The 27,274-nt window shown below is 36.0% G+C and overlaps 1 protein-coding gene across 6 annotated transcripts in view; it reads left to right on the plus strand.

The window, feature by feature from the left end:
• Nucleotides 1-27,274, plus strand: part of LOC145283787 (uncharacterized) — a 548,751-nt gene that overhangs the window by 241,732 nt on the left and 279,745 nt on the right. For all 6 annotated transcript variants that reach the window (XM_080132858.1, XM_080132859.1, XM_080132856.1 and 3 more), the window contains one exon: nucleotides 17,434-17,547. In XM_080132858.1, the coding sequence (XP_079988984.1) occupies nucleotides 17,434-17,547 (114 nt within the window). The remainder of the gene's footprint in view (nucleotides 1-17,433; nucleotides 17,548-27,274) is intronic.

Below are 27,274 nucleotides of genomic sequence, written 5' to 3' on the forward strand. Positions count from 1 at the left end.
TATTTGGAAGGAAGTGCTCTAGCGGTCTATCTAGAAATGGGAGAGACGAATCAGGCCATTGCTGAGAGCATTGAAAACCGGTTAAAGACCGCATTTTCCGAGAGCGCGTTTGAGGCTTACAACAAGCTCAAAAGAGTCACCTGGACCGGGGAGTCTGTGGACGTGGACGTGACAGAGATAAGGCGACTAGCAGGATTGGCTGGATATGGGGGACGCAGCCTTGAGAAGACTGTAAAGCTAGCGCTTGCAACTGGTTTCCCTGATCGCATCTCCATGGAATGGAACGAATTACTGATATTGAAACCATGGAGGTGGAGGAGATTCTAAGGCATGCTAGAGTTTTGGCGAAACAGCCCGGTGAGCTGGGGGAAGTCGCGGCTGCTGTGGCAAGCAGAAAGGAGCGATCAGTGATGAAGCAAGGCCGTGGATTTGCCGGTAAATGCTTTCGATGTCAAGGACCACACCTGATGAGAGACTGTAGGGAGCCACGGCCAGACATTATCTGTTTTCGGTGTGGCCAAGTAGGGCACATTAACAGGAATTGCCCTTCGCTTCCGGGAAACGAGTAAAGGGGTGCTATTGCGCCAGTAGTCACCCCTTTTATACTGAACAGGCATATGAGAGTTTGTTGCCACAGTTAGTGATCACAATCAATGGAAAGAGGGCTAGAGCTCTTGTTGATACTGGATGTACAACAACACTTATTACTATGAGCGTCACCAACTCTTGGAATGAAACCAGCAACGTTAGAGCAATGGATGGCAGAGAAGTGGAATGCTGTGGAGAGGCGGATGTGGAGATTGTAGTAAGGAATATGCCAGTGCAAATACAAGTGATCATGCTGGATAGACTGGTTGCAGGAATTGATGTGATACTGGGCCTGGACATGATAGACCGACTGGGAGGAGCTACTATTGCTAAAGGCCAGGTGAAGTTTGTCAATCAGAGTGCACCAGGAATAACAGGAAGTGTAACCAGGGGTGATACCAACCAACGGTCGAAACCTCGACCATTTCTGATTGAGGATGATGACTTTCGAGCCTGCTTCGATAGCGAAAAATGGATGGTAGAATGGCGATGGACTGCGGAGCCACTTGTATTGACGAATCGGGTCAGCTGCTACAAAAGCACACTGAAAGGAGATGATGCAGTGAAGAAAGGCACCTGCTCTTACATCTTACGTCCACTAGGACGAAACGGAGTTGACTGCGGAAAGGGTGAGAGAGCATATCAAACATATGGACTGACAACAAAACCGCCTGAGTCACTGGAAAATGGAATGGCTTTGGGATTTCGACTACAGAACAATAAGGCAGGAAAATTGATGTTGTGCCGAGGAAATGAGATCCCTGAAGCCAAGGTTGACCTAGCCAAGAGAGAGCTTTTCTCTATATGTGGAAAGCTGGTTGGCCACTACTCAATAGCTGCGTGCAGTTTTATTAAAAGGCAGACTGGGACAGACAGTTGGGAAGATGCAGTTGATCAAGAAGTGCTTCTTAAGAAGTCATTGCAGAAGTGAAAAAAATGGACCCTGTGAGAGGAGAATGGCATGTAAAGGAGCGCCATGGAGGGATGATATGGACTGATGCTAGCAGTGTAGCATTAGGGGTATTATTGGAAATAGGAGAAGTGACTGTTGAAGATGCTGCTTGGCTACGCAAAAAGGATGATAGCGCCCATATCAATGTTGCGGAACTCGATGCTGTGATGAAAGGCATCAATCTGGCTCTAAAATGGGGGCTACAGATAGTAAACGTTAAAACAGACTCTGCAACAGTGGTGTCATGGATTAAATCAGAGCTGTCTGGTGATAAGCGGATCAAAACAAAAGGAGCAGCGGAGATGCTTATCAAGCGTAGACTTGGAGCGCTGGGAGACTTGGTTCGAGAATTCGAACTAAAAGGTAACTATTACCTTAGTTCCGTCACACAAAAATAAAGCAGATGGACTGACAAGAGTCAAGAAAGCCTGGCTACACAAGGAAAGAGACGGGGCTCCAGCATGTTGTGCAGTAGAGAATTTAAAAGACCTGCATAACCTGCATCATTTTGGAAAGGAATGGACCCTTTACCTGGCAAGAAAAGTAAACCCGCACGTCACAATGCAAGACGTCCAAAAGGTGGTGGAACAATGTAGGGAATGCCAATCAATCGACCCTGCACCAGCTAGACATGAAAAAGGGGAACTGCATGTTGAGGAGAATTGGCGGAGATTGGCCATTGACATCACACATTATCAACATGAACCGCATGTAACTATGATTGATCGTGGGCCTGGGATAGTAGCGATATGGCGGAAAATCAAGAATGAAACAGCAGAAGAGGTAAAGAGAGTTGTCGAGGAAGTTTTTATGGAAAGGGGGCCAGTAGAAGAGGTGTTGGTGGATAATGGTACGTCTTTCCGCTCGGAAGTTTTTAGAGACTTGTGTGAAGTGGAATGTGGGGCTATATTTTAGAGCTGCATACCGTTCAAGTGGAAATGGAATTATAGAGAGGCACCATCGCACTATAAAAGCTGTGGCATCAAGAAGCCAGATTTTGCCGCAAGAAGCAATTTTTTTGGTACAATATGATGCCGAAGGCTGGTCAAGATGAAAATTCAGTGCCGCACCAGTCTATTTTTTCTTATGAATGGTGACATCCATTGGCTGTAACACAGAGAGAAGAACAGGCCTGCGTGGACATCGCAGTTGGTGAAGAGGTGTGGGTGAAACCACCCAATTCTCGTTGCACGACTCGCTGGGGAAAAGGTACAGTGACTGAAGTACTCTCCAAAAACAAGGTAGCGATTGACGGAATGCCACATTTTAGATATACGGAGAGTCTCCTTGCCATCAGAGGAAGGGAAGGTTGATGCTGATGTTGAAGCGTCTGAAGAAGAGCCTCTTCAACGATCGCACCGTGAACGAAGACGCCCAGCATGGATGGTAGACTATGATACTAATTATTGATCTTAGAGATCAAGGGGGCGTATGGTTAAAAGTAAAGAACCTTACCTCAGGCATCGCGCGGCTCGTGTTAGGAAAGAAAAAAAAAAAGAAAAGAAAAATGGCCGCCCCCTGGTATTTATGGACTGAAAATCACTTGATGTGACGAGAGGGGGGGAGGGGGTATGCAAATGAGATGTGGTTGGGTCTCTCTATAAAATGGGCGTCAGTGTGGAAAGTACAGAGAGAAGAGAACAGTTGGATTTGAGTTTGAGACTTTGGATCTGAGGTTGAGTTCAAATTTAATGTCAGATGCATGCCTGACTATTGGCAAGCATGACAATTACGCACTATATCCTCAATGTTTTTATTTATCCCAATATATATTGGAACAAGCTCTTAATCTGGTTTTTCTCAAATGATGTGATGCATGGAGTTTTTCCAATATACCTCTTTGCAGAGAGGCTTTGTTGCTCTGAAGCAAAATACCATCTGGACCCCAATCTCATCATTAATGTTCCAAAACGGTAAAAGGTAGCTTGGGCAGTCAGCTTGATTGGTAGGCCAGACAATTCCTTCAATGTGCATACTAGGTCTAGCTGATACTCATGATAGACACTCCATGATTGGCACTGTTTTTTCTTGGGTATATTTCACTATGGAATCATATGCTTCCACTTTCAATAGCATTCTTGCAAGTCTTGGAGGTGCTTGCTATCAATTCTAATGGTTTATGATCTGTGTGGATGGTTATTTTGTGACCTCACTCATAATGATGAAATCTCTACAAACTAAAACGATGGCTAACATTTCCTTTTCGTCTATAACTGCGGTTGTTACAATACAATAGATTCTTTTAGGCCAAAATATCGTAGTGTTGTATTTCTTTCAATCATTTCTTTGATTTCCTCTGTTGCTGTGATGATCACGTGAGATCATTTCTTTTAGATATCAAGTCATAAAGGGGTTTAGTCAAGGTTACAAGTTGTGGTGAGAATTTGTTTATGTAATTAACTAATCCTAGAAAACTAGTGAGCTTTTTCTTAAGTGGTTGTATTTGTACAATCACCTCTACTTTGTTAGGATCCGGTTTGATGCCATGTTTCGAGATAATATGATCAAAAAAAGGTATTTTAAATGCCTTTTCTACAAATTTCTCTGAGTTAAAATTACAGTTTTTTCACTTGCCCTAAGCATTAGTTGCTTCAGTGCTTTGTCATGATCACTACCATCTTCTTTTAATCCATATATGATTATGTCATCACATATAGAAAGGATCTTTTTAAGGTCACCAAAATTCTCTTCCATGGCTCTCTGAAATTCATCTTTTACTCCCATGAGAAACATGAACATGTATCTACCATATGGCTTTATAAATGTTGTAAGTCTTCTTGAATTCTCATCCAGATTTGATATCAACAGTAGTGAACCATCTTGCACCATTTAGCTCAGCGGTGACATCCTTAAATATCGGAGTGACATAATGGTGGTCTTTAAGTCATGTGGGTCTAGGTATAGTCTTTACTGAACCATTGGTTTTGATTACACAAACAAATGCATTCATCCATCATGTTGGTTCTATCACAGGGGATATTATACTTTGGGCTACTAAGGAGTCCAATTCCATTTTTAACTTCTCTTTTAGAGTTATCAAGATTCTTCAAGGTGTGTGTACAACTGGTGGTACTTCTGGCTCCACATGCATTAAAATTTTGATATAAGCAAAATAATAAATCCGATATGGAGTAAATAATTGAACAATGGTTTGCATCTGCTACTAGTCTCTCACTCCTAGACAAGGTCCAAAAGAGAGTCTCCAACCTGATAGGTCCTGAACTGTCATCTAAGCTTCAGCCTCTGTCCCATCAACGAAATGTTGCATCCCTCTGCCTGTTCTACAAGTACTTTAATGGTGAATGCTCTGACGAACTGCAAGCACTTGTGCCAAATGGCGTAAATACCCTCGACAAACCTGACAAGCAGCTAAATCTCACCCCTACACAGTAGAGATCCCTAGATGTAAAAGAGCTTTCTAGTCCAGTAGTTTCTTCCCCAGAACCGCTAGACTTTGGAATTCCCTTCCAGGTCCCTGCTTCCCCAACTGTACTGACATGCAGATGTTCAAGTGTAACATGAACCAACATCTTGCTGCCCAACTCCCTACATAGTATCCCAGTAGTTCATGTCCCTGAGAGGAGCCCCCTACACCAAAGTGGTAATGTGCCTTGTTTGGGGTGAAAATGTCATTAAAAAATGACCGAAAAAATAACCATCAATACACACAGTTACATACAGGTCAACAGATTCATGTTCAGGATGAAAAAACCAGACTCTAGGAACCCAGAAAGATTGTGCAAATTTCTGATGAGCCAAGGTCATACCTGGTAAAACTTGCCAGCAGTGTAATCCACCGCAGAAACTGGCAGTCATTAAGACCAAAAAAGGGCAAAACAGACAACACAAAGTGCCAGCACCAACTGAAAACGATGGTCACCTATCAACCATTCCAAATATCCATCCACCCGTTCCATCGATACCTGCCAAACTGCGTAGATCAAGTAGGCTGAGCAAACCTAGGCAGAGGCTTCACCTCTGGCATAGAACAAATGAACTATCACCTCCACCTTCCCCATTACAGCCCAATAGTGAAGGGGATGGTGTAGTATTAGTAATAACAGCCCCATCCAGTTCTTCTCGGACTCCCATATCCCTGCTTCCGGTTTCGAGTTCACCATCAAGCAGTTCTGGTTTGTAGACTCGGTGAATAAAATGTGTTTCATCACTCTCCTCACATCTTCGTCTAATCTCTAACCATCTGCTCATAATATCTTCGTCTAATCTCTAACCATCTGCTCATAATATCACAACAGTCAGTAGGTGAAAGGTCGGGAGAGAACGGCGTAGCCCAATTTGTTAAACTTCTGCAGGGTCAGTTTAGCAACTTGTAGTCGGGCATTGTTGTGAAGGAGAATTGGACTTTACTGTTGACTAATGCTGAGCGTTGTCAAAGTTTCTGATGCATTTCATCCATTTGTTGACAGTACTTCCCCGCCTACATTCAAAAAACTGTAATGAATGAGACTGGTGGTGGACCACCAAACAGTCAGCATGACCTTCTTTTGGTGCAACCTTGGCTTCAGGAAGTATCATGGAGCTTCGTCGGCGTCTAACCACTGAGCTGAGTGTCATTGGTTGTCGTGAAGAACCCAGTTTTCATCGCAAGTCAAAACCTAGTCGAGAAACGGGTTCTTGTTGCGTAAAAGAAAGGAAGATGACACTTCATAACAGCATTTCTTTTGATTGTCATTCAATTTGTGAGGCACTCATTTATCAAGGTTTTTGTCTTTCCAATCTCTCAAGTAGTTGGAAATTATCATACACATTACGTCTAATTCAGAAGCAAATCATCAAACAGTTGTGCATGGATTAGCTTCGATTAAGGCTTTTAATTGATCATTGTCAACATCCAATGGCCGACCACTATGCTCATCTTCAAGACTTTTGTCACCGCCACAACATTTCCTAAACCACTATTCTGCTTAGTTTTCAGTAGTGGTTCCTTGGCCAAACACTTTGTTGATATCACAAGCTGCTTCAAGAAAAATAATAAGAAAACTGAATAAGAAAATTGTGCATACATCTGCATTATTTTCCATCTTGTATTCAAAATTCTGAAAAGAAGAGATAATTGTTTTAAAACGATTGTAATTTAAACAATTAGAGCAAAATACGCTCTTTAAAATGATGTATAAAGTAAAGGTATTATAATGAAAATATATAATTCGAAATCAAAATTAAAAATACTGCTAGAATCTTCTTGTCAACAAAGTAGTCCAACAAAGGATATATATATATATAAAATCTAATTCTTGGTTTGTTACAAGTGAATAAAAACATATTTCTACGTTACCAATTTATTTGAAATTTTCAGACAACCCATCTTTAGAGTCGAGGGATGTTTTTATGTTCTTAAAGTAAATTTTCCTCGCGAATGATTAAAATATTAAATAAAATAAATATATTTTTTTAACCGTTAGTTCGAACCTGCTTTGTTGATAAAACTGAACTTCCGGTTCGATTCATTTCACAGCCACGAATTGACGAAAAAGAAGTAGATTTCATTTTCTGTTTACTCGATAAGTAAAAAAAAACAAAAAAAACAAAAAAAACATAATTCATTTGTTTATCTTCCAAATTTTTTAATTTACACATTTTTTCTTTATTATATGAGGCCAAAAAAAAAGTTTGTCGCTTGCTTTTTGAGTTTTTTTTTTTTGTTTTTCGATATAAGATTGGTTGGTAAAAGTACAGTTTTTTTTTTTTGGTGCTAATGCAAAGAGTGGTCCGCACTATTTTTTAAATCGTATTTCCAGGTTTAATTAAAGTTTTATTATATGTTTTTTTATTCAATTGTAAGGTTAAAATACACCCTCCCCTCCCCATGTTAAGAATGGCTTTTTAAATATTAACGTTATTATTACAACACGGATCACTCTCTGCATGAGTACTGTACTTTCACCTAACAATTTGATAAACAAAACATGGTACTTATGCAGAGAAAGTACCATAATAATATAATAATAGAATAATAACGTTATTTAGAAAGCCATTCTTAACATGGGGAGGACGTTTTGTTACTATTCTATACTTTCACCTAACAATTTAATAAACAAAAGATGATACTTATGCAGAGAAGGTACCGTGCTGAAATAATGCTATTAAGAAAGACATTCTTAACATGGGAAAGGGAGAGTGTTCTGTAACTATTTTATACTTTCACCTAACAATTTAATAAACAAAAGATAGTACTTATGCAGAGAAGGTACCGTGCTGAAATAATACCGTTATTTAGAAAGCTATTCTTAACATGGGGAGGGAGTTTTGCATCTATTCTATACTTTCACCTAACAATTCAATAAACAAAAATAGATAGTACGTATGCATAGAAAATACCGTGCTGAAATAATGTTATTTAGAAAGACATTCTTAACATGGGGATGGTATTTTGTAACTATTCTGTCCTTTCACCTAACAATTTAAAAACAAAACATGGTACTTATGCAGAGAAGCTACCCCGCTGAAATAATGACGTTATTATTTAGAAAGCCATTCTTAACATGGGGATAGGGGTGTTTTGTAACTATTCTGGACTTTCACCTAACAATTTAATAAACAAAAGTTAAACTTAAGCAGACAAGGAACAGTACTGAATCATTAACATTATTTAGAAAGCCATTCTTAACATGGGGAGGGAGGATGTTTTCTAACTATTCTGTACTTTCGGTGCTGATGCAGAGAGTGATCTGCGCTATTTTTTAAATCGCATTTCCACGTTTAATTAAAGTTTTATGATATGTTTTTTATTCAATTGTAAGGTTAAAGTACAGAATAGGTACAAAACCCCCTCCCCATGTTAAGAATGGCTTTTTAAATAATAACGTTATTATTTCAGCAAGGATCACTCTCTGCATGAATACCGATTAATGTTTTGTTCTTTGCTTTTTTTACCGTATTTTTTTGTTTTTTTTTAAGAAAACCTTTTTTTAACAAAGATTGAAAGTGCACGTTTTTTTCTTTTTTTTTTTTTACAGAAGTTGTTTTTATATAAGAAAATATGAATGCTTATAAAGAAATTGGGTACTCGTGCACTTATTGATCCGTGCTGAAATAATAACGTTATTATTTAAAAAGCCATTCTTAACATTGGGAGAAGAGGGTGTTTTGTACCTATTCTGTACTTTAACCTTACAATTGAATGAAAAAAACGGTAAATTTTTAGATTAGGTCCACCTCCACAATTTTCTTTTAAATGACGACTTTCGTAGGTTTTCGACTATGCTGAATACAGAAATCGCATTGAAATTTTGCAGAAATAAGTAGTTATCGAGATATTAAAAATTTGTATAATGCATTGTAATCTCTGGCAGCCATCTTTTTTACACGCTTGCGCGCGTCATAAACAAATCTATGCGCGTAACAAAGATGGCCGCCAAAGAATACAATGCACCAAACAACTATCTATATCTCGATAACTACTTATTTCTGCAAAATTTCAATGCGATTTCTGTATTCAGCATAGTCGGAAACCTTTAAAAGTCGTCATTAAAAGAAAATTGTGGAGGTGGACCTAATCTAAAAAAAATACCAAAAAAACAAAACTTTAATTAAGCTTGGAAATACGATTTAAAAAATAGCGCGAATCAGTAAGTGCATTAGCACCCATTAATTGACTCACGTGACCTTATTAACAAATATTATCAAAGGCAAGATATGTTACTTTATTACCGAAATGGATAATTTTTTTGTTTTTTTAATGCAAAATTTTTATTCGGCTCAAAAAACACAGCGTTGAAAATTACAAATGGCGGCAGACTGTGTTAACACATTAGGTTTGGGAAAATGAGTTAAAACTAAAAAAAACTATACAAAATACTGTTAAAAACCACTGAATACATGTCTGCCTATGTCACAGTAACATATATTGAGTGAGTTCCTGACAGTATTTTGTATAGTTTTTTTAGTTTTAACTCATTTTCCCAAAGTTAATGTGTTCAACAGTCTGCCGCCATTTGTATTTTTCAAATATACAGATAAACACTACATTTTTTCAAACCGATTAAACATTTTACACTAAATAAAAACACTAAAATCTTATCCAGTTAGGTAGAAAAGTAACTTATCTTGCATTTGATAACATTTATTTGTTATATTTATTTTTCAACAACTTTTTCGTTTCTGTGTTTAGTAATACAAACCCGTTTTATTTACTATAACGTTTAGTCAGCTCGAAGAACAGTGTTTATCAGTGTATTTGAAAAATACAAACGGTGATGGACAAACTAAAAAACTATACAAAATACTATCAGAAACCCACCGAATATGTCAGCCTATGTCACAATAACATAATCAGTAGGTGTCTGACATTGTTTTGTATAGTTTTTAACTGATTTTCCCAAACTTAACGTATTCAACAGAGTCCGCGACCATTCGTCTTTTTCAAATACATAGATAAACACTGCGTTTTTGAGCCGATTAAACATTTTACATTAAATAAAAACACTAAAAAATTATCCAGTTAGATAGAAACGTAATTTACCTTACCTTTGCTTTCATTTATTCGTTTTTGAACAACTTTTTCGAATCTGTGTATAGTAACAAATATTAATTAAAAACTCACATTTTTGAATACAATAAAAAAGAAAACTATTTAGCGTTTCAATGATTTAGCAACTTTCGACTTAATCCACTGAATGTTGGTCGAGCCCAAGCCATGATTGATGGTAACTCCCGAAGATCCGGATCCAATTCTGCAAGAGTACCATATTTTTTTTTATTTTCGCCTTTTTTTTTTTTTTAACTTTTTGGAGTGGATTGCTGTACTAAGAATATAAGAAACATGCATTTCCTCTTTTTATTAGAATTTTCCATTACACGAAATTAAGCCACAGCAACGCGTGGCAGGGTACAGCTAGTATATATATATATATATATATATATATATATATATATATATATATATATATATATATATACTAGCAGTTCAACCCAGCTTTGCTTGGGCCCTATGTACTGTTCATAATTTGCCCTCCGTATGAATGCTTTCAATTATTTAGACCAAAAATTGTCTGAATAATTTTGTTGAGACCGCAAAGGTAACTTTTTTAAAACTTTGACCCAAATTTTGACCCCTTAATATTTATTTTTGGGGGTTCAAATCAAATTAAAATGTTTGATCCATATCCAAGTAACTTACATTTAAAATTTCAAAATTGGCAGTTTTCAAAGGACAACTCGTTGACAGCCAAATTCCTGTCCGAAAATCGATTAGGAGGATTTTCCCAAATCTCAATACCCCTTCTATTAAATCTCGAGTCTCGAGACTGAAAATTGACAAAGTTATTTGGTAGGGATAACACACACATACATACACACACACACACACACACACACACACACACACAAATTTTCACTTTTATAGATATATAGATATGTTATATAAAAGGAACTTTGTTTATGTGTGTGTGAGATTGTTCTCTAAGGACTCGAAAACAGCTGGGCAGATTTTTATGAAATTTCACACAAAGGTACTTTGTGTTCTTGACAGTGTTCTTAGATAGGTTTTGTATTGGAATGTCTTCAATAAGTATCGATAATCAATAAGTATCGATAATAAATAAGTATCGATAATCAATAAGTATCGATAATCAATAAGTATTGATAATCAATAAGTATCGATAATCAAAATAATTTGATGAAAGAAGGAACAGGCGATTTAGACCAAAGTTAACACCTTATGCAGCTTAACATCATAAATGCTTTTGAGAATTTTTATTACAGCACAAGCCAAAAGGCTCAACGTATCAAATCAACAGTATAGTATTTGATATGACAGGGGGACGTTCAAAATGATGTTTCTATTTAAAGCACAATTGCACCATGATACTTTACTTTTTCATTTTAAACTAAATTCAAGCCATTATTACTGCACAAGTAGTAAGGGTAGACATATAAAATCAACAGTAGATCTTTTGATATGACAGGGGTGTGTTTGAAATGAACGTTTCTGTTTAGAGCACAGTTGAACTTTAATACTTGACTTTGGCATTTTAAACTTTAATTCAAGCTATTATATATAAAAAATAATTTTATAAAATTAACAGTGGGTTCTCTACAAGGCAATGTTGACTAACTCTGAATCTTTTCGGAGATGCTTTGTATGTATGGTAGGCAGACCGTTTGATGTTTTTGGGTTTCATTCTCCTCTCTTATACTATTAACATGTCTGGTGGATAGTATGCTATCGGGGTAGTTGTTACGAGGGAGGGTATTCGTCAACCTGACCATTTCTTGGTGGTATGTAATGGTGTCACTACTTATTGTCTCAGCTCGATGTTGTAAGCAGCGTGAGATTCCATGTTTGATACTGTATGGGTGATGGGAGTTGAAGTTAAGGTATTGTCCGGTGAAGGTGGGCTTGCTGTACAAATGTAGAGACTTAAAACTAATACCAGCAGGGTTGACATTACAAACAACAGTGGATTCCAGGAAGGCACGTAGAGTCGCGGAAAGGGCAGGGCATGCCCTCGTTCGAGAAAGGATCCAACACACCCGCTGGAATAAACAAAAACTAAGGAACGAAATCTCCGACACTTTAACATCGTTCCTTGTCAAAGTGACTCAAGAGGAAGACAGGGTGAGAATCCAACCAGTTCTGGATAAATCGTACAGACAAGAATATGAGAAGGTCAAAGAACGCCAAATCAAGAAACTCACAAAGCTCAAAGACCAGAGGAATGTAACATCAAAACACCGCTCACCTGTGAAAGCGGTCATCAACCTCAGCAGCTGCCAACTGAGTCACTCAGAGGAAGCAGTACTAAATAAAGGTCTCAACTTCGCAACAACAACCAAATGCATTCCATTCTTAGATATCATAACACACATGGAAGATATAGCCTTGAGAATCCCATCAACCCAAGGTGATGAAATGAGATGGAAAGTGAGACAAGTACTCGAGAAAGCCAAACCTCCTAAATCAAACATCTCTCTGAAAGATAGGCTGGCTATAAGAACCCTACAGAGTGACAGCAGTATAATAATTCTGCCAGCAGACAAAGGCAATGCTACTGTGGTGATGGACATGTCGGAGTACTCTGAAAAATGGCAGGCCTAATCGCAGATGGTAGCTACGGTAAAATAAAGAAGGAACGAACTTTGAAAACCGAAAGAAAGCTGTTGCAAATGTTGCAGCTCCGATGAGATATAGATAGCTGGTCCAGCATTACAGTAAGCTACCACATATGTACGGTCTCCCCAAGATATACAAAGACGGTATTCCACTCAGACCCATAGTGAGCTGCTGCCGACGCTCAGCATGCCACCCACTGAGCAGGTACCTTGTGGATATAATAAACCCATTAGCAGGCAAGTCAGCAACACATGTAAAGAATTCTGCCCACTTCACGGAACTGATCAAGGGAGCACCCATCAGTACAAACCAAATGGTAAGCCTAGATGTGGTTAGCCTGTTCACTAACGTCCCAACTAGTGAGGCACTAGCAGTAATTCAAGACAAACTAGCTGCGGACCTCTCCATAGAAGAGCGCACATGTGTACCATTGCTGACATTCTGCATAGAAACAACCTACTTCAGAATGGGTACTGACCTATATCGACAAGAGGAGGGGCTAGCTATGGGCTTGCCATTATCACCAGTGATGGTGAACATATACATGGAATACTTCGAAGACATGGCCTTAGGTTCAGCTCCCTTAAAGCTAACCATGTGGCTAAGATACGTTGATGACACCTTCATACTCTGGCCCCATCAGGAAGACATCCAGGCTCTCCTAGACCATGTAAACTCAATAAGACCATTGATACAGTTCACAATGGAGAAAGAAAAAGATAACCAATTGGCCTTCCTTGATATACTCATATCACACACAGAGCATGGGCTTAAGACATCCGTATATCGCAAGCCTACCTTCACCGGACAATACCTTAACTTAACTCCCATCACCCATACAGTATCAAACATGGAATTAACTTAACTCCCATCACCCATACAGTATCAAACATGGAATCGCACGCTGCTTACAACATCGAGCAGAGACAATAAGTAGCGACACCATTAGATACCACCAAGAAATGGTTAGGTTGAAGAATACCCTCCCTCGTAACAACTACCCCGATAGCATACTATCCACCAGACATGTTAATAGTATAAGAGAGGAGAATGAAACCCAAAAACCTCCGACGGTCTGCCTACCATACATACAAGGCATCTCCGAAAAGATTCAGAGAATGTGTGCCCCCTACAACATCAGGACGGTATTCAAGAGCGAGTGAACACTCAGTTGACACCTGGTACGAGTGAAGCCTCGCATGGAGGAGAACATGACCAAAAACTGCATATACTCCATCCCATGCAGTTGCAGAAAGGTTTACAAGGGTGAAATATGCTGCCCCTTAAAGTAAGGGTGGAAGAACACCGAAAAACAGTAACTAAAGGGGAGATGGAAAAATCGGGTATAGCTAACCATGTCTGGATGGAGAGGGGGAACCATGGGATGAAGTAAAAATAATAAACAGAGAGACCCACTGGAAAGTGAGAAAACTTAAAGAAACAGCTCACATGCTCGGACATAACAACCTACTGAGCAAACCAAGCGTAGAGCTGAATGCAATTTGGACACCTCTAATAGAGAGAGAAAACCTTGAATAACAACATAGGTTTAACATTAACAAAAACCAACTAAGAATTGTCCTAGTGACATATGGCCGAGTGGTCCTAGACTTTGTACTGAGTTCAATCCTGAATGAAAGCAGTGAAAAGTAACATTCAAAACAGAGAATCAGCAACTATGTCCCAGAGCCTAGCTGGAGTCCGAACACAGTACCCTCGTAATAATAATAAAGGGTTGGGTTCGAGACTCCTAACAAACAGTTCCCCAGTTCGATACAAAACACCTGATGATGGCTGGAGGGCAAATCGGCCGAAACGTTGTGACGTGTGAGATGAAGAAGTCAGTCCAACAATCTCAATCAATGAAAACACCTCATCTCAAAAATACAGACAATTACTATTTGTTTTTCCCATTACAAAGGAAATGTTTTAGACATCGGCGGCTACACCATCTTCCCTTCCAACTGGCTGGGTAATCCGGTGTTTTTCAGGCCTGCCATTAAAATACAAAAGGCTCTAATTCCACTTTCACTGGGGCTTTTTGGGGGCAATTTCCAACCATAGCTCTCATCTAGCTCTCTGTAACCCCTTCTAATTTCTTCTTACTGAGGATGGTTGGGTCACACTGATTGAGAGGGTAGTCGGTTGATGAATGTGAATTCGATTCCTTCTGTGGGTTTTCCCATTTATTTGAACTCTGTAGGTGCATGGTGCTTCTGTGCTGGAGACGATACCATGTTTCCAATTGCTATTAGGGATCTGTGGATGACATTTCACCCTAACCCTAACAGACTGACTTTATAGTAAGGCCTAGTAATGGCTTAGTGTGACAGTCATAGTATGTATGAGCTACAAAAGTTAAATTTGTTAACCAGCCTGAAAAGTAGAAAATTAGCAGACTTTTTGCTGTCTCCATGCAATTCTTGTGACTGGAAAGAAAGAGATTCTTTTATGAGAAATCCTACAAGGTTTTTCCCTATATATGATAAAAGAGGCACAGTTTTTCCCCTCTGAACCAAAATACCGTAGGTTTACATAAACAGATGCCACATACAAATTTCTTACATCTAGCTTATTAGCCACTATATTATGTAACTTTATAACTACTTTTCTGGCGCATGCAGGTGCTAAAATACAATCCTAGATTCCTTCCAAGGAGCTACACCAGCACTATCACAGAAGTAATAGCCCCAATTTTTCCCCCTATTGCTGAAGTCCTGTTACTGATCCCCATAAACACTGCAGGGATTTATACACATGGTATGGATATTATGTTTACACGCTTTGTAACTGATTCATAAATTAATAGCCCAAACATTAAATTCCAGTCCTTCACTTCAAAAAATAATAAATTCTCCCTTATAAAATTTTTGCAATTCTTAGATCAGACGAATCCCTTATTCCAGAATGCAATTCTGTTAACTAAACCGAACATGCAAGCCGTTATCCAACATGGCGTCTACTGATACAGGAGGCCGGCGTTCTACCTTAAATAAATCGATTACTGAACAGCATGAACTTATTTGCTTCTCACTCCCCCCCTCTCTCTCCTAACACATTTAGAGAGAGAGAGAAAGAGATAGACAGACAGAGACAGAGACAAATCAGAACGAGAGTTGGTTTACATTCGACTCGAATGAGAGAGATAAACTCATCGTAATAGCAGAGAGAAAGAATTGACTAATTCACAGATTGACCTCATTACCTTACGGCGCCCAGTTATTTGATTTAAATGGAAAAACACGATATAAATTCGATGCGGTGATGGTGGAACAGTCGATAACGGATCTGCATCGCAACTAACGGGTTGCACGTTCACACCCATATAATGGAATTATTTTTAAAAAAATTTTTTATTTTGAAGATTTAACATTTAAAAAGGGTTATACCCTGTGATAAATATGTATAACTTTTCATCTTTTTTTCCTTCATTTTTCTCAGTTTTTTTTTTTTTTTAAATTCAAACAGTTTTACTACTTTTTCCTCCACTTTTTTATTTGTATTTTTTTTTTTTTTCTTTTTTTTTGGTATCGAAATGAAGCGATAAACCTTCATTTGATTTTGGGATGTTTTCTTTTAATTGTTTGTTTGAGTTTATTTTTATTTTTTATTTTTTGTCACGGTGGTAGGTAAACTATTTGAAACCAAGTACTCCCCTTAGGTAATCCAATTTACCAAATTTACACTACTAAAAATTTCTATGATATTGTCCTATTGACTACTTTACACTCTTTAACCCTTATCCTCGAGTGGCCTCTGAGCCTTGATAAGTGGTGACTCCTCTGTAAAAAAAAAATTTAAGAAATAACATACATCAATCAGAACAAAAGGATTTAATAAAACTGATATTTAAAATATATTTTCATAGCTGTAATTATTATGAAACTATTATTCATTAAAATATATTTTCATAGCTGTAATTATTATGAAACTATTATTCATAAAAATATATTTTCATAGCTTTAATTATTATTAAACTACTTTAATATAAATTTCCAACACATAAATAAAATAAAATTAACGAAAACATCTTTAAAATATCAAATTTCAAAATAGAAATAAAATACTTTCCTTAATGACTTTTTTTGAATACAAATGCTCACACGAATCTTGAGAGAGAAACCAAACAAAGTTTATTTCAGTGAACTTTTGATTTTTATGAAACAAACACTCAGGTTTTTAATAAAGAAATGATAATCAAACACACTAAAATATTTATTTTAATTTAAATAAAGTTTACTCTTTAAAGATTTTTACTTTTATTTTTTAATATGGAGTTCCAGATAAAAAAAATTAAGAAACCAAAATTAAATGGTGGCAATATTGTGGTTGTGTATTGTCATACACAATCACAATATAAACTTTGAGTATGTCTCTGAAAATTATCTGTTGCCAAAAGAGACGCAAAAAAATATGAATGAGTTTGGTTGCTATCAAAAGAGATGTTGTATATCTCAGCTACAAATTACAGATGTAGACAAATTAAAAAAAAATAATCCATCTAATAAAAGAAAATGGAAAGCAGCAGACAGTTGCCTCTTTCTGTCTGTTTTCTTCATTTAATTGTATCATTACTTTAAGCAACAGAGCTTCAAAAAGAATAGTAAAATAGTCTCATTTGTTTAAAAATATATACATATATATTTGAATTTCTATATATATTGAAAGGCTTACAAGAATTTCAAAAAAGATTATAAAAAATTTGTTTAGGTCTTGTTCATAGTAATTTAAATTGCTATCAAGAAAGTTATTTTCATAATCATGCAATTTTTAAATGATTGTTATAATATATTGCTAAACGATTGTTGTTATCTTGTAGGTTCTACTAGCAGCTTTACTGCTTCAAATGATGACCATGATTCCAATGAGGGTGATATCATGTCTGATGAATCTAGTGAATCTGGAGCTGATGATGACTACTTTTCAGATGCAGGTAATCTCTTGCTGTTATTTATTCTCTTTTTTATTGATTTTATACAGAATTATGCAATTTACAGTTATATTTGATGTAATCTACAGAATTGTACTGTATGCAATTCGTAAATATTGTATTTTAAGCAATTCATAATTGTATCTTATATTATTCATTTCATGTGATTCATAAGCTACTTTTATTGGTAGTACACATATGGAACTCTACTCCCCTTCAAAGTAATCTCCTCCGACTGCAATGCACTTGTATCATTCCAACAACTTCTAGAAGGCCTCTTTTATCTCCTCAATTATCTTATAACGACAGCCTCTAAGGTTTTCCCTGAAAATAAAGAATAACCAAAAGTCACAGGGAACAAGGTCTGGACTATAGAGAGGATGAGGAGGGTGATCAAATAGTCTGTGACAAGGATGGAGTTGTAGACTGGTGCAATGCCACTAACCCAATTTGAAGAGTGCTGACCTCTTCCAACAGAATCTCTTCCTAACTCTCTTAAAACTTCAATATAGCATTCCTTGTTGACTGTCTAGTGGGAACCCAGTGTGTGTAGATCATGTTCATGCTGTCAAAAAAGGGATCATAAGTTTCTAGGTAAATTTGCTCTCGCCTTCTTAGGTCTGAGAGAGCCAGCATGCTTCCACTTGGAACTCTGTCTCTTGCTCTCTTTAGATCTAGCTTTCATCGCAGATCACCAGAGCATCAAGAACTGTGGGATCTAAATTGATCAGCTTAACCATCTCTCTGCTGTCATGACAACGTCTTTCTTTCTGATCTTCTCTGAACACCCTTGGGACAAACTTTGTGCAAATCTTCCACATCTTCAGTTCCTCACGAATAATTGTGTGTACAGTTCCCACACTGACATCAAACTGTGCAAATCCATGAAATTCTTTATTTGACCAATCAACTCTAGTGTTCTGACTTCCTTACTCCTCCCACACCTCTCATCATCCCTCACAGATTCCCTGCCTTTCTTGAATCTCTTATGCCACTCAAAAACTGATGCTCAATTCATGCAAAGATGGCCGAAAAACAGTCTGGAGCATTCCATACTTATCTGTGGCATCTTTTCCAAGTTTAAAACAGTATTTTATTCATATCATTCTTCTAAAGTGTCCTCACGTCCAGGTTACTTTGGAAATTCACTAGCTGTGACATTCAGGCTTTAGTAGGGTGTATTCCAATTTCTGAAGTAGCTGTTCATTTAAACCTGGAATCATAAAAATTGATCAGTCATCGCATAAAATGTATAGCAATAACATACCGAATTTTCAAGAGCCTATGATAATTTTAAATGCCTGTACAAAAAAAGTATGGAAACTTATTAAAGGCTTGTATTTTCTCGAATCTAAAGTATTCATCTGATTCATGAACACTGTACTTTATGCAATCTACTGTATTGCATTTTATGCAATTCATAATTATTGTATTCATTGGCATTTTATTGCATGAAATCTAAAGCATCATATTTTATACAATCTAGAGTATTTTATGCATTTGTAAAAATTGTATTTTATACAATTATGAAGTCATATATTTTATGGAATCTATAGTATATGCTATGAAATCTATAGTATAGGTTATGAAATCTATAGTATATGCTATGAAATCTATAGTATATGTTATGGAATCTATAGTATAGGTTATGGAATCTATAGTATATGTTATGGAATCTATAGTATATGTTATGGAATCTATAGTATATGTTATGAAATCTATAGTATATGTTATGAAATCTATAGTATATGTTATGGAATCTATAGTATATGTTATGGAATCTATAGTATATGTTATGAAATCTATAGTATATGTTATGAAATCTATAGTATATGTTATGGAATCTATAGTATATGTTATGGAATCTATAGTATATGTTATGAAATCTATAGTATATGTTATGGAATCTATAGTATATGTTATGGAATCTATAGTATATGTTATGGAATCTATAGTATATGTTATGAAATCTATAGTATATGTTATGGAATCTATAGTATATGTTATGGAATCTATAGTATATGCTATGGAATCTATAGTATATGTTATGAAATCTATAGTATATGTTATGGAATCTATAGTATAGGTTATGGAATCTATAGTATATGTTATGGAATCTATAGTATATGTTATGGAATCTGTAGTATATGTTATGGAATCTATAGTATATGTTATGGAATCTGTAGTATATGTTATGGAATCTGTAGTATATGTTATGGAATCTATAGTATATGTTATGGAATCCATAGTATATGTTATGAAATCTATAGTATATGTTATGGAATCTATAGTATAGGTTATGGAATCTATAGTATATGTTATGGAATCTATAGTATATGTTATGGAATCTATAGTATAGGTTATGGAATCTGTAGTATATGTTATGGAATCTGTAGTATATGTTATGGAATCTATAGTATAGGTTATGAAATCTGCAGTATTGTATTTCATACATTCTCTCTTTTCTTTTCTTATCATTTTGTTCTTGCTAGAAATGCCAGACATTCACATGCTATCTCATACATTCCAACCAAGAGATCTTTTTAAGATTATAATCATCTCTTTAAGTGCAATTGTTTGAATCACTCTTGCACTTAGTTCATTGGGTATATTCGATAGGTAGTTTTTGGAATTTTTTTCATAAGTTCAGTTGCTCCTATAATTACTGGAAAGACAGATCTAAGATTCCAATTAATTTTCATATCATACAAAAGACATTGGTATTTCGTTTTCTTTTCCCTCTTTAACCCAGCATCATTAGGGACACTAACTTCTACTAAGGTTGCTTTTTTTCCTTCTTGTTGTATATCACTATGTAAGGTTTAAAAGCTCAATTTCCTAGGTATGTAGCTGTAGAGATTACATAGTCATAATGGATGGTGTATGATTTATTTCCAATTGTTTTTTCTGGTATATTTTTCCAAGACTTGCTGCTGCATTCAATATTTAATGTTTTACAAATCGTTCAGTGAAGATATTTACACACTCAATTGTTTTGCATTGTATCATTGTATAGTAGCCGTCTTGCAACAGAACTTTTACAACTGGATGTCAGGTGATGCACACTCTCTACTTTTGTGTGGCAGAATTTGCACTTGTTGTCATTGCTGAGACCACTCATCTTCTTAAAAGCATTGATCATCAAACCTTGATCTTGGGCAGCCATTATAATCCTCTCCTGATTATAGTAAAGCGATCTTTTTAGCCGGTCTATTGAGTTTTCTTTATTTGTATAGCCTTTGGTGAATCCATCCAAAAATACTTGGTACACTGTTGGTTGGCTCATTCTTCCAGCTTTTTGCAATGGAAAGTTTTGTTGTATTTTTGATGATTCTTTTGAACTATTTCCATAGCAGACTTCTTTTCTGATTTTGTCCTATTTGCATTTTGGCCAGTTTTGTGAGGGGTGGGGGGTCCGCTTATTTTGTGGTGCTAATGTACCATTTTGAGATTTGGATTTTGGGAGCTCATTAGATATTGCCTGGTGCTTCCAATAGTTGCACAATGCTGATGATCAATTTCTGAGAAACCCATACCTTCTGCTCCCCTGGGTAGATACAGCCAAGGCAGACATAGATTTTTGTATATTATTCTGTACAGTGTCAACATTTTCTGCTGTTTATGTCCCTTTGTGGCCAGTCAACAATGCCAAAAACTGTATGTTATCACAGGCATGTTTAGTTGGTTAATGGGAGTTATCTTGTTTTTGTTTGTAAAGTCTGTTTTAAAGATTTTTTTACATGACATATATTTACTGCCAGTTTTTTCTCTGATCTTGTCATGTTGAATCATTTTCTTCTATAGCAAGGGATTTGTATTTTGCTGCTGTTGCATTTTCACCTTTCGGTAGTCCAGTGAAACAACTACTATAACAACTATGAAGTGCTGTTAGTTGCTTAAGCCATAAAATGGATAGGTAACAACCTAACCATTTTATGCTAGGTTTTTTGTAATTCTAGAAACTATTCAACTTTTGTTTTATCATTCCAGCTGTTATCTCTGACTCTGGCATCTCTAGTTTATTTTTATTGCTTTTAGCAACCTCTAGGATCCATTTGACTTCTTTATTGTAGGTATTCTCAGTCTCAAATAGAGGTCTCCAATAATCCTTGAGCTCTTGCTTTTCCAGCGTTTTTTCTACCGTTATTGTGTCCCTTATCAAATTTTGGTAGAAGTTGTGCATTTTTTGTTTAAATCACTTATTTTTGGTTTTCCGTCTATTATTGTTGTTTTTTTTGTTTTTTTTAATTCTTTTGGCAAGTGCTGAGATCTTAGCCTCAAATTCTCTTGTATGTTATTCAGTTATACTACTTTTGTACCATATATTATACTAAGCCTGCAGATGATGTTCTTCAGAAGTGACAAAGAATTACTAGCAGTTCCGCCCGGCTTTGCTCAGGCCCTATGTACTGTTTATAACTTTATGTGCATATGTATATATTAAAAAGTGTGAATATGTATGGTAATGCCTTTCTATATAATAGGCTTCCTTAACTACCATAGAGAAAAGTTGGTAGAGACTGCAAAGGTTGAATTTTTTTTGACCCCTTAACATTTATTGTCTTGGGTTCAAATTAAATTAAAATGTTCGACCTATGTCCAAGTAACCTACATCTAAAATTTCAAGTGTTTAGACCCAAAATTGGCAGAGGAGTTTGGTAGAGTCTGCAAAGGTCAACTCTGTAAACTTTGACCTCTTGCCAGCCAAATTTTCGCCCCAAAAATGATTAAATCACTTTGAATAGCCTCTTGTCAACTGATGATGTCAATCGGCAGATTTGAGATGATGTGATGCTATAGACAACTTCCACAATTTTCCTCTAAAGTTCATCCTTTGACGAAAAGTGAACACCTCCTTCATAATCTTTCATCTTTATTATTGGCCAGAGCTGCTCAATTGGGTTTATATCTGGAGAACAACGGTTGGATGCCGTAGCCATGGCTGAATGGGATGGCACATTGTCGTGGATAAAAATCAATTTGCGGTGACGCGCATTGGAAGATCATCCAGCCATGGTGACAAATGCTCATTTAAAAATAAAATATGAGACTGGCTTGTCAGTTTGACACCATCTGGCACTCAAAAATGTCCAATAAGTTCATCGCAGATTATTCCAGCCCAAAACATAACACCTTCACCTCCATGTTGATGACGGAATCGATGACGGGTAGGAAATCCAAGAGGACTCCAAACTTTGGCCCATCTATCTGGTCCATCAAGGATTGCTCTGGCCTCATCGGTAAAAAGAACATTTTCAAAGCTGGTTTTCATGTATTTCAGAGCTCAAGCCAAACGTTTTTCTCTATGAGATTTGTTTAAAACAGGTCTTGCAATTTTATTTAAGATATTAGAGCGGGTCTTTCTGGACAAGGAAAGTATCCCAGCCTTGTCAAATATAGCAGCACTGTTGCTGCCCAGCTGCTTGATAAGTTAATGGCAAATTTTTCTAACATCACAAGCAGAAACTGACTTGTGTTTTTGTCCTTCCTTGGTTTGATGTTTGGATTTTCAATGAAGACAATGATTTTCGATCTGTTCCAAGCGTCTTGGCTAGATCTATCTTCTGCAAGGCCTGCAACAACACATTCCTTTTCACTAGCTGTTAATCGAATCTTTCTAGGCATTTTGGGAGACCTGCAATAAAGTGATACACACTTAAAATTTCCAGAAAATAGAAAAATTAGCACAATTTTCAAAATATTTGTTCAAATTCCACAAAAAACAGGGAAATAAGGCACCTTTTGTTATACTCTACCAAATTTCACCTCTCTGCAATAAAGTGATACACAGGGTTTATTCCATCTGAGAAACCGGTGACTTTAGTCAGGCAACTGGCATTTTCTTTTTCTCTTCAGGAAGATCGGTTTCTTTTATTTACTCAACCAAAATTTGATTTACTGTTTTGCTTAACTTTTCAAATTTTAAATAGTAGCATAATAATAGTAGTAGTAGCAAAGCAACAGATCATGGATTTTAAGCCTCTTGTTTTCTTATTTTTTGTTGCTAAAAATAATGGGGATAGGGGATAAGGCCTCTGTAATCAAAGCTTGATGGTTGGTCCTGGTTGTCTTCTATCATGGCTGGAGTGACACTTTTAAACAGGAAGGGTTACACCATTGTTTGCCTCTTCCTGTCTGGCATATAAACGGGTTGAGGGCCTTTTTTATCCTGGATGTCAGTCTGCTAGTATTTGTTTTTATTTTTCTTCATATTTTTATATATGATTTCCTCACTATCAACGGCTTTTTATTTTTTATTAAAAGCTGTCCTCTATTAATAAAGGGGGTGCCCCTGTCCGCAACCTGGGGGACATGCTAGGTGACTTAAGGAGACAGCACACTATTTTTTTTTTTTAGAAAACCTAAAAACTTATAATAAAGAGTATTTTCATGCTAAGATTTCTCACAAACCCCTACACAGAGACCGAAGACACCTAAGAATGATGTCTAGTAGGCATTCACTTTCTCTTTAGTATTGCTTATGAATAATGTGTCCTCGTAAATGAGCATATAGTTTGTCCAAATATGTTATGTAGATTTTGTAAATTAGGTACTAATTTGACCTCACATGGATTTTAAATGAGTGAATTTTTGTGATTTGATAAGCACTGGGAAGACGCTTGTTAATTTAATCTACTATTAAATATGTTTAATAGACATCTTTTATGGTTGCTAGATGTATTTTTAATCCAAGTCATGACATCAAATGACAAAGTTAGGATTGAAAGATATGAAATATACTAAATTTTATTTTCAAGGTATAATAGTTTCGTCTTTTGCCAATCACATTTATATGCAAAATTGTGGCCATATTTTAAATGTACAACTGAAAAAATGCAAGAATATATAGCTTTAAACTGTTCTCATTTTTGCTTGATATTCTAACAGATTTCTGTCACATTAGAGATATATATCAATATGAAATTATAAATCTCTGCCACTATTTTAAATGTTTTTTCAATATATTAAATGTTTTTTCAATATATTAAGACTAATTTCCCTCGTCAATGGCTTAAAGAATTTCTTCTCATTTTGGGCATGCTTTCCCTCCAATTCTTATATCAACAATGTATGGGCAAGTACAGTGGAGGTCTTCTTCTCTTGCCATATGTTCTGTAGCTCCATTGTTTTATAACCCAAAACAGAATACTGTAAAAGTGGAATAAATATCAGTTCTTCAGTATTTCATTAATAATAACCTGTGTTTCAGCACCAATAAAAAGTCTGTTATATGATTAGTATGTGTGATTAGTACATGTGATTAGTATGAGCAATTGACTTGCTGTATGCTTTAGTTGCATAAACATGCATAATATCCTTTCTTTGAACATTTATTGTGAATAGCTATGCAAGACCACTATCATATCGGTGGTTAGAAAAACCACAAAATGAACGTTCTTATATTGTTTAGTTGGTGGCAGCCACAATTGGTTTGTCAAGTGCGACTGGAATTCAACCAATTTTTCACATGTGAGTATTTAATGTCTATTTCAGTTTTCAAAGTTTCACATGTCATTATTGCAATGCCTGGTATGTGAGTATGACACCTCATCTCTAGCTTCATTGCCACAGTCTGGCAGTATTTCTTTGACTTGTAGAACTCTCTGAAAAACTGATTCAGTGATTCTTCCAGCTTATGATACTTCGTAGCAAGTTTCAAGACTTCATTTGGGGTCTCAAAAATAATTTCAATATAATAGTATCACAGTCTATATGTCTTTCCATGTATGCAGAAATATCAGAACTCATATTTACACAGTATTCTGTATTGGTAATTGTCACAGCTATTCCATAATATATTGCACCAATGAAAGTACCTCTAGTAGTTATTGTTAGTATCTAAATTATTTGGCTTCAATGCAGTTTCCATATTTTTTTTTGTAAAAAAATTGAATTCAAATAAATCAATTTAAATGATTATTATAGAGTTGAATACTTTAACCTTTCAGTGTATGGCATTACATAAAAGTGTATTATATATAGCATTACATAATAGTGTATTATGTATGGCATTACATAATAGTGTATTATGTATGGCATTATATAATAGTGTATTGTGTATGGAATACCACGATAGTGTATTGACTATGGCATTACATGATAGTGTATTGTGTATGGCATTACATGATAGTGTACTGTGTATGGCATTACATGATAGTGTATTGTGTATGGCATTACATGATGGTGCATTGCGTATGGAATTACATGATAGTGCATTGCGTATGGAATTACATGAAAGTGTATTGTGTATGGCATTGCATGAAAGTGTATTGTGTATGGCATTACATGATAGTGTATTGTGTATGGCATTACATGATAGTGTATTGTGTATGGCATTACATGATAGTGTATTGTGTATGGCATTACATGATAGTGTATTGTGTATGACATTACATTATAGTGTATTGTGTATGGTATTTCATGATACTGTCTTGTGTATTGCATTACATGATAGTGTCTTGTGTTTTGCATTACATGATAGTGTATTGTGTATGGCATTACATGATAGTGTATTGTGTATGGCATTACATGATAGTGTATTGTGTATGGCATTAAATGATAGTGTCTTGTGTTTTGCATTACATGATAGTGTATTGTGTATCGCATAACATGATAGTGTATTGTGTATGGCATTAAATGATAGTGTATTGTGTATGGCATTAAATGATAGTGTATTGTGTATGGCATTACATGATAGTGTATTGCGTATGGCATTACATGATAGTGTATTGTGTATGGCATTACATGATAGTGTATTATGTATGGCATTACATGATGGTGTATTGTGTATGGCATTACATGATAGTGTATTGTGTATGACATTACATGATAATGTATTGTGTATGGAATTACATGATAGTGTATTGTGTATGGCATTACATGATAATGTAGTGTGTATGGCATTACATGATACTGTCTTGTGTATGGCATTACATGATAGTGTATTGTGTATGGCAGTACATGATAGTGTATTGTGTATGGCAGTACATGATAGTGTATTGTGTATGGCATTACATGATAGTGTATTGTGTATGGCATTACATGATAGTGTATTGTGTATAGCATTACATGATAGTGTATTGTGTATGGCATTACATGATACTGTCTTGTGTATGGAATTACATGATGGTGTATTGTGTATGGCATTACATGATGGTGTATTGTGTATGGCATTACATGATAATGTATTGTGTATGGCATTACATGATAGTGTATTGTGTATGGCATTACATGATAGTGTATTGTGTATGGCACTACATGATAGTGTATTGTGTATGGCATTACATGATAGTGTATTGTGTATGGCATTACATGATAGTGTATTGTGTATGGCATTACATGATAGTGTATTGTGTATGGCATTACATGATGGTGTATTGTGTATGGCATTACATGATGGTGTATTGTGTATGGCATTACATGATAGTGCATTGTGTATGGTATTACATGATAGTGTATTCTGCATGGCATTACATGATAGTGTATTCTGTATGGCATTACATGATAGTGTATTGTGTATGGCATTACATGATAGTGTATTGTGTATGGCATTACATGATAGTGTATTGTGTGTGGCATTACATGATAGTGTATTCTGTATGGCATTACATGATACTGTCTTGTGTATGGCATCACATGATGGTGCATTGTGTATGGCATTACATGATAGTGTATTGTGTATGGCATTACATGATAGTGTATTGTGTATGGCATTGCATGATAGTGTATT

This window comes from Euprymna scolopes, chromosome 8 (assembly GCF_053919585.1).
Source record: "Euprymna scolopes isolate OS-2025 chromosome 8, ASM5391958v1, whole genome shotgun sequence".
In the NCBI taxonomy this organism is placed as follows: Eukaryota; Metazoa; Mollusca; class Cephalopoda; order Sepiida; family Sepiolidae; genus Euprymna; species Euprymna scolopes.